The sequence below is a fragment of the Anopheles coustani genome, chromosome 3, assembly GCF_943734705.1.
Source record: "Anopheles coustani chromosome 3, idAnoCousDA_361_x.2, whole genome shotgun sequence".
Taxonomy (NCBI): Eukaryota; Metazoa; Arthropoda; class Insecta; order Diptera; family Culicidae; genus Anopheles; species Anopheles coustani.
Window position 1 is genome coordinate 6525835 of NC_071288.1, and position 12827 is coordinate 6538661.

Here is a 12827-nt window from a genome sequence, read left to right on the forward strand (position 1 = left end):
CTTAGCAGGTCGTTAGACATTTCGTTTCGCTCGATCCGGTGTGCCACAGGGCAGACGAGAGTGCCGGAGCTCGCAGAGAAGTTGTATTACAAAATCGCTCCACCGGTTCACCTGAAGCCATCAGCCACGGTGTCCACGGTTGACGGTGATACCGGTCGTTGCGCGTGGAATTAGTTTTAACTGGTTGTCTCACCACTATTCCAAAGTACTTACAATATATCGTACGTACCGTGTAATGTATCGTATGTAGCATATAGTAAAATAACAAACACAATCGTAGCAACCATGTACTAACAAAGTGTCAAGTGGCGCAGCCTGCTGCCCCTATGGAAAATTGGAAACCGTTGCTTAGCTGGTTGGATGCGCCTAACTCCCATCGGTCATGTACCCGAATATAATCCAATACGCGCCTCCCCTTATCTAATCCGTATAGATATCCTATCGTCTCGTCTTGTGTAAGACTATAATCACCCACTAACTACTTCGCTACTGACTGTTTAAACCCCATCGTACATAGTGCCGAGATGTAAACCGGATGAAACTCTAGAACAGAAATCTTTTCCCTCAATAGGGGTTAGGAATCGAAAAAAGAAGAAATGAAATGAAAATCCACCAAAAACCGTTTGCCCCCGAAGCAATCTTTGAAGGTATGTTTTTGGTGTGTGTGTGTGAAAGAGAGAGAGAGAGAGGGAGGGTAGATCCAGTATCAAATTCAATCAGTTAACAAAATTGATGTGTTTTAACGGTCTCGTTTTTTGTTTTATTTGTCCACCCACATCACCTTCTCGCGTAGTGGTAGTTTTTACATGCTAGTCGAAAGTCAACAGGGCGCGCTCCCGGGGGCGCGCCTGCTGGAAGGTGTGGTAGCTCCCGAATTCGTAACCGAAGTAAAAAGGTAATTTTTATTGGTAGCGTTAAGTGCAAACGTTTTTCTTTCCCCTTATCAGACGCTTCCGATATGTCGTTGGCAAGTGGAAAAAAAAACAGCTCACGCGTAGGAAAACGCTCATCGCATGTAAGGCATATATCAGGATATAACAATTCCAGAATGCTTCATTTTTTAAGCCATACACCCCCAACTACCAATGTGCAAACATTATTTGTTAATAGAAAGGACAACCCCCCGCGCGTCACGGAAAGCGTGTTTGGGAGCCTATTTATGTAAAATTATTACTAACCTTTCTACCCGCGATACGATTGGAGCTAGGGACTGGGGGATTCATTTCCGCTTAGACCGACCCCATTCGGTTGTACTATTATTTTAACTATTTTGAAAGGAAAAATGTAACCAGAAACATGGGACGTCGGTCGGTACGACTTGAACAGAGGATGGTTTAAAACTAATTCGTCCCGTTACCGAAGGAGGATATTTTTCGAAAACATCCCTCACGTGTGGGGGTCGTGTAACGCGAAGGTATTTATCGAAACTGCGGAAGATTACAGTGCAGATATAACTACACACACTAATAATACACAACACCGTTGTATGATTTATACTGTACCGAAAACCCCGAGAGAATTGAGCGATGAAATAAATTTTGTCGAAAGGAATGTGCAAGCTTTTTATCAATTTTTTTATTTTTATTCATTTGGAGGTGTTTAAGGAGAGTTTTCATCATTTCAAAAGTAAGTACAAAAAGCTAATATACTGTTCCTTTTTTGCGGATCATTCCACTTGCAAATGTTACATGGTTTTATTGTGCATTTTATGAAGAATCATTGAAGAACTTACACCCTACCTTGCAGTTTGTTGCTATCCGGTGTTTGCCGTGACATCATTTGAAGCATGTTTAAATGAAGCTAGAACAGCATGCTGTCATAAATACGCCCACTCCCACCCCCCAATCCCCCCAATGTGCTGACGCGCCACTTCTTGGCGTGAAGATTTAAGCGTGTGAAAGTGCAGCTTTATGACGATTGTTCTGTCTATTGTGTGATCAACTATTAGTCGGCCGCGCTTACCGTCGGGGATGCATTTCCATCCAGTCGAACGTGGAGCTCACCCACCCCTTTCTGTGACTTCTTTGTGTGACCCCCCCCCCCCCCTCCCCCCTTCCTACCCCACCCCGACTTCCGATAACCCAGATTGATGGCAGTAACATAAAGCACGCTCGGTGAGGTGCTGTCCAATAAAGTTTTACATTCAACCTCTCCCAGCCACCCAGGTGTGCTAACGCTCGTCGACCTGTTCGGTTGTTTGAAACTTGCCATACGACTTCCCTCGCAATGGCAGAACGTCCACCATATGAACAACGAGTAGGCCCCCGGAATGCCGTGTGTCGTTCACCCATCGTTCGACCTTGTCCAGGGGGAAAGAGAAATGACGATGCCGCCTCGATCTCAAAGCACCGTCTCAATTAGGGTATGTGGCGAAAAATTTACGCACTATTCCGCTGCTTTTTGGCGTGGTACCGGTTCCACCGTGAACACACATCATTTGCGCCACCACCGCGTAGGCGATAGAGATGGCGTGCCTTCAAGAATCGCCAACGGATCGGACGGTCGAAGGTGAAAGAATTAGGTTAGGCGATCTGTTAGGAATATGTAAGATGGAATGACATACCGAATGAAGTTGTTGTGCTAGCAAGTGGAACTTTGCCGAACCTAATTCTTGCTGTTAGTTGTATTTTATAATTTTTCAAGTCAAGAGGGTTGGTTCTTCTATTTCAACAAACATTTAAATTGCGTGGCTTCGCGTTGAAAACGAATGTCTTTATTAAGTGCTAATAAAGGTTGGTCTATGTTATTGGGAAAAACAAATAATACAAATGGCGAATGTTATGACTTCGTTTCTGGATTTGTACGCAAAAAATCCTTAGCTCGTTCTACGCCACTCTTTGACCGCACCCAGCTTAAACTTAACGTTGTAAATAGTAAACAGCTTATCCGTCTTGCGTATTTGCATAATACATGCCTTTGCCTGAAGTCCTTGAGGACAAAGTTGAATTTTCAATTACAAAACAAAAAGCCCTATTTCCGTGACGGATGTGTACTGAACCAAGCAGTGACACCAAGACCCGAAGACACCGGAGGAGACACACCACAACCGTATCGGCCGCAATCTAGGAGGAGATCTTTCTGGACACGCGCTACAATGACATTCGTTGGATGAAAAACGTACACCATTATGCACCAGTGTTAACTAAATTAAAAGTTTACCATTCATTTGCTCCCGGGCCGGCCGGGCGAAGGGTAGGATTTCGGCCAGAAAGATCCACAGCATGTTTGTTTATGGTACGAACATGTGGCGAAGGTCAGAAACTGACCGTGGACACTAATTTTGCATGTTTTTTTCTCTCCCTCTTCTTTGGGGTTTTGTGTGTGGCTGACATTGTTCCGCACTGTCGGTCAGCCCTGCCGGCCACAAGAGTGTCGCTGGACGTGTGTGGGGAATACTCCGTCTCCATCGTCCAAGCTCCACCTGGATGATTCATAGCCGCAGGAAGCGCAGGGTGCCGGTGATGCGTATACGCATAATACATCAACCGTTTTTGGGCCCGGTTGTTCTCTCGAGAAGAAAGGGAAACAAAACCTACAGAAATGTAGCCATTACAGAGGCGCATTTTGGTGTCATATTTGGAGGAAGACAACATAGAGACGGTCCGTGGCACTTGTTATGCTCTCGCCCACCCTTTTCAAGTCTTTACCATGCGCGATTTATTTTTCTTGTTCTTCATCAAACCGCTTCCAAAACAATCACCATACAACAACGGTGAGTTGTCATGGCACCCGAATGCTGTGTGTTGGCTACTACGGTTACTTCTCGTCGTTTGCTACGATTGTGGTGATCACTCCCGCCACTGCCGCCTGTTTCGTTCCACTTCGTTCTGACCCAACCCAACCGAACAGCAACAACAACAAAAAGTGTCGCGGGAGCTGATGGGATGGCCTGGGGTGGGATGAATGGGGCGAGTATAAAAAGCAAAAGCTTCCCCACGATCGGTGCTTAGTCGCGATCGAACGTCTGTCGTCGAAAAACAATCCTCCCAAAAAGTGTGCACCAAGTGATTTCTGGTAGTAGTAGGCTAGAGAACCGTTGGATACAAGAACAGTGACTTCAGTGAACATGATGCGTGCGTATGTAAGTGTCCAATTAAAGATAATAGTTCTAATGTTGTTCTAAGCCCGATCGGCACAATGGTGACGAACTTTGCATTAAATTGAGCTTAATGGTTCCGTGAGCCGCTGGTTTAAGTTCTAAGCAAAAATTATTTAGAAGTCACTCTAGCGAATCGAATTTAACACGTGCAAATAACTAAACAAAGCCTTGAAAACTACGCCTTTAAGATTAGAGATTTCCGTGGAACAATAGTGCATTCTGAGCACGCTCGATTTATTTTGAAGAAACTATTCGCCTTTACTTGTCCTTTCAGTTTCTTACAAATTTTCCTAAACTCTGGGCGTTTATTGTTTAGTGGTTGTTTATTTGAGTTTTTCTATTCTATTAAAAATGATTTTTTATTGTATAAGATTGCGTTAGAATCACTATTTTTGAATAAAATTCCATACATTCATGCGTCATTGGATTAGAACTACAACATCAATCTAGCGTTCTCCTTGTGACAACTCCCATGTTGAACGAAATGGGGTCACAAAAACTAATCCGAATCGAAATGTGAATACGACAATACCCCTTTAGTTGAATCCGACCCGCGACCCGGGACCCTTTTTCACCGGCAGTAAAAAAAAAACACCCAAACGCTACATGATCGAATTGAAAGTCACAATGACACTTATGCTTCATCAATCTCTGTTTGAATTATTGCAGGTGATGCTGTTCGTGGTGATTGCGATTGTGTCCACCGCCGCGGCCACCTTCGGATACGGCCTTTTGGGAGGAGGTAATGTTGATCAATCGATATCCGGCGGTTAGTCTATTTTTTTCCTCACCATTCGCATGTGTTAGCATAGGCTTTTCACAAAAAATAATCCTCTAGTGGAAACCTCCCAGGTTGTCTTTGTTTTACGTTGGATTATAGATTTGAAACGGTGGACGTACAGTAACGAAATGCTTGTTAAATTCTCTCTCTTCACAGGAGGATACGGTTACGGAGGCAACGGTTATCCATGTGTGTATCTCATCCATAGTCGAATTAATGGAGCTTAACTCACCATCATCCTGAACTGAAAACATTCTAGTCCAACCATTTGTAAACTACTATACATTTTACATGCAATTAACATACTCGTTTTTGAAAACCTACCAATGATTTTAAATGTATATGCAAATCAAAGACATTCCTAGAAAAATGATGTGGCTTCAAAAGTTCAAATTAAACTAAAGAATAATAATGTTATTTTAAACTTTTTTTTCACAAAAAATCTATCAAGGGTATAATGGTGGTTACGGAGGACATGTCGGGTATGGAGGCTACGGGGGCTACGGAGGCTACGGAGGATATGGAGGCTATGGAGGTTATCAGCCATATGGCTATGGATACGGTACGGTACATCGACAGTTTTATAAATAATTGAATATACTGAAATCCTTTATCCTTTCCTCCAGGCTATCCAAGCAAATATGGCGGCTACGGAGGATATGGCGGATACGGAGGCTATGGGTCAGGCTACGGTGGATACGGGGGTGGTTACGGTGGAGGGTATGGAGGTTACGGGGGGCTTAGGCCGTACTTCCGCTAAGGAAGTCCCCAAAAAAAAGCGATCTTACCTACATTAAGCTAGTGTAAAAAATTTCCACCCGCCAATGTGATAAAGCATGGACCCACTACATTCCCACTATCATTCCTTCAGAAAGAAAAACTACCTAGAATTAAGAAAAAGCTGATGAATAAAAGTATTGTTTAAACGTATCACTCTCTGTTTCGATCTCCCAATGGCGTAAGATTTACTTTCTCAGCACGATTGCCGTACCGTTGCGCGGGGGCGTCGGTTGTCGTCTGTTTTTGTCGGTCAAGGTCGGCCGAGTTCGTGGACAATGCGTGTAGATCCTCTGGGAGGCGGCGTAAGATTTGCGCTCAACCTTGGTACCGTTTCGTCGAGTTTGGAGCATCGATCGTGCAGGAAAGCTTGAACTTGTGCCAACGGGACAACCGGTTTGAAAAGGCTTGAAGCTGGCTTGGTGGGTGTTTCGGTTCGTCATTAAACCAAAGTTTACGTGAATCTAAAACATTTTGCGGTTACGTTGTGAGCAAAAATAATTTATTTAAAATATATATATTTGTATCATACATTTGTTGCATCTCAGTGGAACGTAACTATGTACACGCTACCAGTTTTGAACCCAAAAAAGCAAACGAACATCACTTTGAAACTTAACAAAATTTAACAATAAATGTGTGTTGATATTATTTATCAGTAATAGAGCACTACAAAAGAAACTTGTCGTCAAATAGATTTCATCTATTTTCACCTAACCTCCTCCTTCCTTCTTGCATAGAAACTGCTGCTCAATGTTTTGCGCCTTTCGCGGCAATTATTATCGTTACTTGCGTGACTTGAATTTCTTAGTTGAGTACATAATTATAATGATGCGTTCATTAGTTCATTCTTCGCTAGCTTATCTACCGTGCGCAAGAAAAACACACACCTTCGTACGGTCGTGCTTTAAATCCGTAAACTTATGCATGCCAAGTGAAAACTTTGTTAATCACCCTACTTCTGTTCTATCCTACCAATCACTCTACCACACTTCCGTCATCAATCAGCTAAAGGCGTTCTTGGCTGCTTTTCTCACGCTGTCTTACTATGGCCGCGAGGGTGGCCGGCTCGATTAGTGCCCTGGTGATTCCGTTCCCGTTTGCCACGGGTACTATTCGTTCGGTTAAAAGCAGAATTTCTATTCCTTCTACCGTTCGCGGCATAGCTTCTGGTTCATGTGCACCATGTGCAGGTAAAAGCGTTTTTAATCATTTTTTCCTAACCATTACGTGCATCAAATCATTCGACTAATTGACTTCCATAACTATGCACATACATCTTGGTTTGGTTTACAGCTTGGTTTGCCAAAAATACAGAACTCCGTCGGGTTTTCGTACAACTTCATCGCCAGAAAAAAAGCATCACAAGTGCTTATACTATCGTGCTGGAAGTTAGTGGATCATGTTTTGGGGAGATAATTCATTATGTTTTAACCATCAAGCTTAGTTACAGGGTTGTAAAAGGTGAAGGTCAACCCCCGAGAGAGAAATAGTAACGATATGCGGACAAACTTTTCTGCACGAACGATCACACGCTGGATAATCACTATCGGTAATCGATACATTGTAAGTAGAAAAAATGGATAGAAAAATATATTCTATGATCAAAGGGGATTAAACGCTGATGGACGGTGGCCATCCAACATTATTCTCGTCGATGCGGTTTTGGTGAATATCAATGTAATTGGTTAGGATTAAGAAAACATTTTCGAACCCACCTAAAGAAAGGATCAATCCAATTTCTAACCAGGCGTGTTTGCACTGTCTTTTTACAGCAACACGACACCAGTCACACAAATTAGTAAAAAAAGATATCCCTGTCAAGAAACACATGGAATACCTCCACGGTGAAACAGAAAAGCTCAAGGTTGTCTCGAATTATCACTGATGATAAGAGCAGCACCAAACACTCACAGAGAACCTAGTCGCGAGCTAAGCGTCTGTGAATCTACATTATCAAAGCACAACGTTGTGAGGAAAAGGGGACCCTAATTTGAGGGTTAGTTGACAGAACGAAACGGTAAATTTAAAAGCCTATAACGTGCGTTACACGGGGGGAATTGAACCGTTCCGTTGCTCGGAAATTTCTTTCGCACTACGTTAACACTAAACACATTTTTAAAACAACCTCGAGATCCTGGAAAACACGAAAGCGGGACGAGTGATTAGAAAACCTGGGCAAAAAGGATCAAGAGGGCTATTTTGCAAACTTACGCTATCCTCCGATAGTGATTAAGCCATTCTTCGAGCATTTGAGCGACCAACAGTGGACGTTTGTGAAGCTTCTGCTGTGCGACCAGAAGACCACCCTCAGTTTCGCACACTTCCAACCACTGCCGGATGAGCATTTCCTCACGGCCAATCTGCAAGCAAAAGGGAATTGAGCGTGTTAGAGAACGAAACCCCCGGAAACACGGTAAACTTTTCCAACGCGTACTTCATTTTTGTTCAGAAAATGAACCGGTAGAAGCTTCATCTCGCAGTCCATCAGCGGTAGGAAGGTGATATCTTCCCGGTCGTCTCGGGTAGCATCGATGCGCGAGTACGGTTCGGTCGGTACGAGCGCACTGAAGTGACCGCGCGTGTAACCGAGCGCGATGGGGGACGTAATGCAGAAGCTCTGCTCCCACAGGAGCGGTAGATAGACGCCCTCGAAGCGTGCGTATCCTATATCTTCGCCGCGGAAGCTCTTGACGTACTTTACGCCGTACACGATGATGGGACGTCGCATGATGTGCGCCAGGGCGAAAATGTGCAGCTGCTCTAGTGAAGAACCCGGGTGACTAGCGAGCGACAGGAGCGTGCTCCAGTCCTCTTCCAGCTGCCGATCGGCCATTGTGTATTGCAGTAGTGCCGCCTGGAACAGCTCGTTCTCCTTCCAGCGTGGGTAGAATCTACAATGACGATAAAATGATTGCATAAATAATCGCTTTCATAATATGTTTTGTTTTTGGCAACACTTACATATGACCACACTGATGCAAACTATCTGCCAGCGCACGGCGCAGTGTGTTATCACGATCGAACACACCCCATGTGGCTTGCATCACGGAATCGAGCAGACAATCGCCAGCACTACGATTCCAAAGCACCATCAAACGGGAACCGAGCCGCTCGGTTATTTCCAGCGACCAGTTAAGGGCTGGCGGTGGCATTTCTAGCTGCTTCTGAGCGTCCTTGTCGAGCAGCTCTTCGTACAGCTGCTCTTGTAGGGCCAGAGGCAACTCCTCGATGTCAGCCGGCAGCGAAAACGTCGCATGCTCGTTCACGTACTGACAATTCAACGAAGCTTTACGTATACGTAGCGATTGCGCAAAGTGCCGTCTTATGTCGCTGGCTAGATCCGGAGCTACGTACGATGGTACCCGCTTGATACCGGGACCGGAGCCGGATATTTGGGCCAACAGCAGGGGCAACATTTCATCCCGGTGAAACCGAATGGCCAGATGGATCAGCGTGTGGCCGACGTCAAATGCACAGTTGTTCTGGCTGAGAAGATGCACCTCGGACGGAGTCAGTGCCCGGCTCGGGTCACCGCCGCAATCGAGGTACGCTTCGACCGCACCGATGTTGTTCTCTGCGATGCCGATGCACGCATTCAACCAGTCCCAGTCCGGCTGTCGGCGCAGTAGGCGCAAGTGACGCTCCTGTTGATAAACGTCCATGTTGTTTTTGCCTTCCGTAACAAACTGTTGATTTCGTTTGTTGTTCACCATGATGTTGCTGGCAAGATTGATGCTATTTTCATCATGTTCCGGTGATGCTTTAGCGGCCAGTGGAGTACTCTTCCCGCCAGCGTTTCCCGCGGTCGGCTCACGAGAATGCAAACACATCGAACACTTTAGCGACTTGGGCCAGTTTTCGTAAGTGCACACGGAGCAGAACCATTTGCCTCCATTGTGCGGGGGACTGGCTACTCCGGCACGCTCTATAGTGTTGACGGGGGAGGACTTTTTAAAGCTCCCAGCCGGGGCCTCATTTTCCAGTGCATTCGTCGTCGTAGTCGGTCGCGAGCTAGATCCGTATGCAGCGGATGACGGTGAGTTGTTGCGGTTGCGCTTCGCGACAAGGCCGTTCTCACCGGTACTGCTGGGAATTAACAGATCCGTGGTATCTTCTTCGGAACTACCGCTTCGGCAAATGTTCATCGCATTTAGCTGCTCGCTGATGCTGTCGAATTCGGGCTTCCCTCTGGGTTGTGAAGGTTTTGGCTGTTGCGCCTGTTGAAGCTGCTGCTGCTGGTGTTTGTAACCCCCACCGACGGAACGTGACGATGCTGCTGGTCCCGGCACCGGATCGTCCTTGCGTATCGTATCGCACTGCAGACATCGTTTGGTGTGAGGAAGATTAAAGTACGTGCAAGCTACGCAGGACCATCGCTGGTTGCTTTCTTGCTCGGAGACTGTTGTCGTCGTCGTCGTAGCAACGATACTGCTCTCTAGATTCGGATTAGAGCGTTTGGTCGCGGAAAGCTGCTGTGTGGGGCTCAGGCTGTGAAAACATGGAAAAAATAAAAATGTATTTTCAAAGTCACATTTGTTTCATTGCACAATCTTGTTTCCAACCTACCGAAATATATCCTCGTTAAGCAGAGGTTTTGGGCCCTTGCACATGGTACATTTAAGTGAGAGCGGATAGTTTTCGTATGTACAGTATTCGCACACCCATTTCGACTGCGAACAGTGTTCCTCCTCCGGGGTTGCATCTTCCACTCGCTGATTTTGTTGCTGCTGTTGGGGCGATTCTTGTTCCTGTTGCTCGTTCGTGGATGACGAACCCGACATAATAGCAACTCGATGTCGTCACTCGTTTCCCCCCGCCAAATACCGAAAGTAACGGTCTCCTTTCCACTTAGATTGTAAAGTATCTTAATCCGTCTGGTTTCACGCTAGCGATGATCCTAGAAAAGAAACGTCTGTTTTCAAAGAATTCTTCCTATCCAGGTTGTTTACTGACAAAAATTTGGGTCAATCAGCTGGGGTAGTTAGGAAAGAAACAGCAATACACGCTTGACAACAAGCCCGCCAAAACACTCACATAGGAGAGAGCAAGAAGGTAGGATAGCTAGTACAATGAAGGGGCGATTAAAAAAAAGGAATATTTGAGCTCATTTAGGAAACCCCAGATATCTGCCACTAAAAAATCTAAGCTTACCTGAACACTTTGGTAGCGAGCAAAAATAACTCGCCCTAACGAATGGAGGATTATTCACCCAACAATATTTGGCCTGAAGGTGGTTTGCAAACCACTCCGGTTGCGAACTACTAACAATAAGCTTTCACAACTATTGTGCCAATCGCATAATTGCGCCACCACGATTCAGCAGTGCACAGAAAATCGCTCACCATTAGGTGCACCGAGCACCGAAAGCTTTCTAGAACTACGGAGAAAAGAACTGATCTTCACAACCACACCGAATCCATGCAGAATTATTTCGTTACCGATGATTTATTTACGAAACCATCGTCTGCATCTGCAAGATACAGCGTTCGGAATTTTTGTGAAGTTTTTGACGAAAGGTTGTCATTTGACAGTTTACGTAATTTGCCCCAGTGAAAAAGAGTACTCTATATTCCTATGACATCTAATGGTAGTCACAAGCTTGTAGAATTAACCGTCACCCGTTCAACCAAACCTACATACGTAGACGTTCAACCGGACTACCCGGGTAGTCCATACATTTTGTATGGGAGACTCCGTTTTCCTGTACTTAAGACTTAATAACTTTTTATCTAGACGTCGGATCGATTTAAAATTTTCAGTGAAGATACTTGATGGTGTTTCTCAAAATATTGTATAACTTTTATAATTTTAAAAATTCATTAAATATGTTAATTTGAGGTTCCAAAAAAATTCACCCTTCACATCTATGACCCAAACCTGTGTAGCTTCAACATTTTAGATAGGAGCTTGCATTTTCTGTATTTCAGTATACATATCTTTGATCATTAAAGCTGAATTGCTTGAAATTTTCAGAAAATTATTCAATTTTTTTTCCAAAAGTGTTTGAGAAATGTTCAATGTTCAAGTAGGAATGTTTCATTTGAAAACACGAATTCGATGATTCAAACATTTATGCCTTACGTATAGGTATTAAAATCTTAATCTAATATTAAATACAAGTATGCTACACATCAATTTGTTCAGAAAATGTGCGCCACAAACACGTTTATTAATCCGCTTCTAGTCGACTATGTGTGTGATTCAAAGTGTACAAGAAAAGCTAAGTAAAAGTGCGTGTTATGGAAAATATCAATCCTTAGAATAGATAAAACCGAACAGACTTATAGAAGAATTACTAGGAACAACATTTCTGACGAAAAAAGAATTAAATAACGGACAAAACTCTGTTCCCAGTTGGAGCATGAAGGTAGCATGAAGCGACAGAGAGTTAATTAATTTTTACAATATGTTATGCAATTTTCCAAAAAAATTCAAGTAGTTAAGTATTTACGAGCAAATATATCAGTACTAAAATACAGAAAAAGCCAACTTCTATGTCAAATATATGAACTACACAGATAAATGGTTATAAATGTGAATGGTGAAATTTTTTGGAACCTCAAATTAACATAATTAATGAACTTTTAAAATTATAAAAATTATACAATATTTTTGGAAACACCCTCAAGTATCTTCACTGAAAATTTCAAATCGATCCGACGTCTAGATAAAAAGTTATTAAGTCTTAAGTACAGGAAAACGGAATCTCTCATACAAAATGTATGGACTACCCGGGTAGTCCGGTTGAACGTTTGAGGGGTATCAACCGAAAAACGCAAATAAAAATTATTTAAATTCCTTGGAAATTTTTTTTTCTTCAGCAAAACGATAGAAAATGAGTTTTTCTAGGCATTCTAAAAATTTCATGCCGATACGTCAATCCAATCAAAAGTTAGAACAAAACAAAACTCTAAAAACTACCCGGGTAGGCGGTTGAACGGGTGACGGTTAATGTAGAATTCTGTGCAAAGGAGCGGTTTGTAGTCCTTTTTAAAACTATTTAAACTTATTCAGGCTTTTAGAAATCTCTATCTGAATCTTATAGATGAATTTATCTCGCAGAACAGTTTAGTTGCTCTATGAAAGGTTTACAGCACAACACTACTGTATAGATAGGGTTGTTTACGTTGAAAGTAAACACATCTTCCGCACAAATTCGGGCAATAG

At 43.6% G+C, this 12827-nt stretch overlaps 2 protein-coding genes across 2 annotated transcripts; one reads left to right on the forward strand and one right to left on the reverse strand.

Annotated features, from left to right (window-relative positions):
* The first annotated feature begins 3993 nt into the window (after nucleotides 1–3993).
* Nucleotides 3994–5640, forward strand: LOC131260474 (keratin-associated protein 19-2-like). Its single transcript, XM_058262204.1, has 5 exons — nucleotides 3994–4081; nucleotides 4769–4841; nucleotides 5037–5069; nucleotides 5332–5442; nucleotides 5507–5640. Exons 1-5 carry the CDS (start codon nucleotides 4067–4069, stop codon nucleotides 5638–5640), a joined length of 366 nt encoding a protein of 121 aa, XP_058118187.1. The 5' UTR covers nucleotides 3994–4066.
* Nucleotides 5641–7483: 1843 nt separating this feature from the next.
* On the reverse strand, nucleotides 7484–10876 carry LOC131263256 (ubiquitin thioesterase trabid). The gene is made up of 6 exons (XM_058265426.1): nucleotides 10812–10876; nucleotides 10227–10557; nucleotides 8622–10148; nucleotides 8095–8551; nucleotides 7872–8020; nucleotides 7484–7794 (listed from the first exon to the last, which is right to left on the reverse strand). Exons 2-6 carry the CDS (start codon nucleotides 10439–10441, stop codon nucleotides 7776–7778), a joined length of 2367 nt encoding a protein of 788 aa, XP_058121409.1. The 5' UTR covers nucleotides 10442–10557; nucleotides 10812–10876; the 3' UTR covers nucleotides 7484–7775.
* Nucleotides 10877–12827: the final 1951 nt, after the last annotated feature.

Coding starts and splice junctions, on each gene's coding strand:
- LOC131260474 (XM_058262204.1), top strand. Junction 4,842..5,036: donor ATACGGCCTTTTGGGAGGAG/GTAATGTTGATC, acceptor CTCTCTTCACAG/GAGGATACGGTTACGGAGGC. Junction 5,443..5,506: donor GCCATATGGCTATGGATACG/GTACGGTACATC, acceptor CCTTTCCTCCAG/GCTATCCAAGCAAATATGGC.
- LOC131263256 (XM_058265426.1), bottom strand. CDS start 10,441: ATGTCGGGTTCGTCATCCACGAACGAGCAACAGGAACAAGAATCGCCC. Junction 10,149..10,226: donor CTTAACGAGGATATATTTCG/GTAGGTTGGAAA, acceptor ATGTTTTCACAG/CCTGAGCCCCACACAGCAGC. Junction 8,021..8,094: donor ATTTTCTGAACAAAAATGAA/GTACGCGTTGGA, acceptor TTTTGCTTGCAG/ATTGGCCGTGAGGAAATGCT.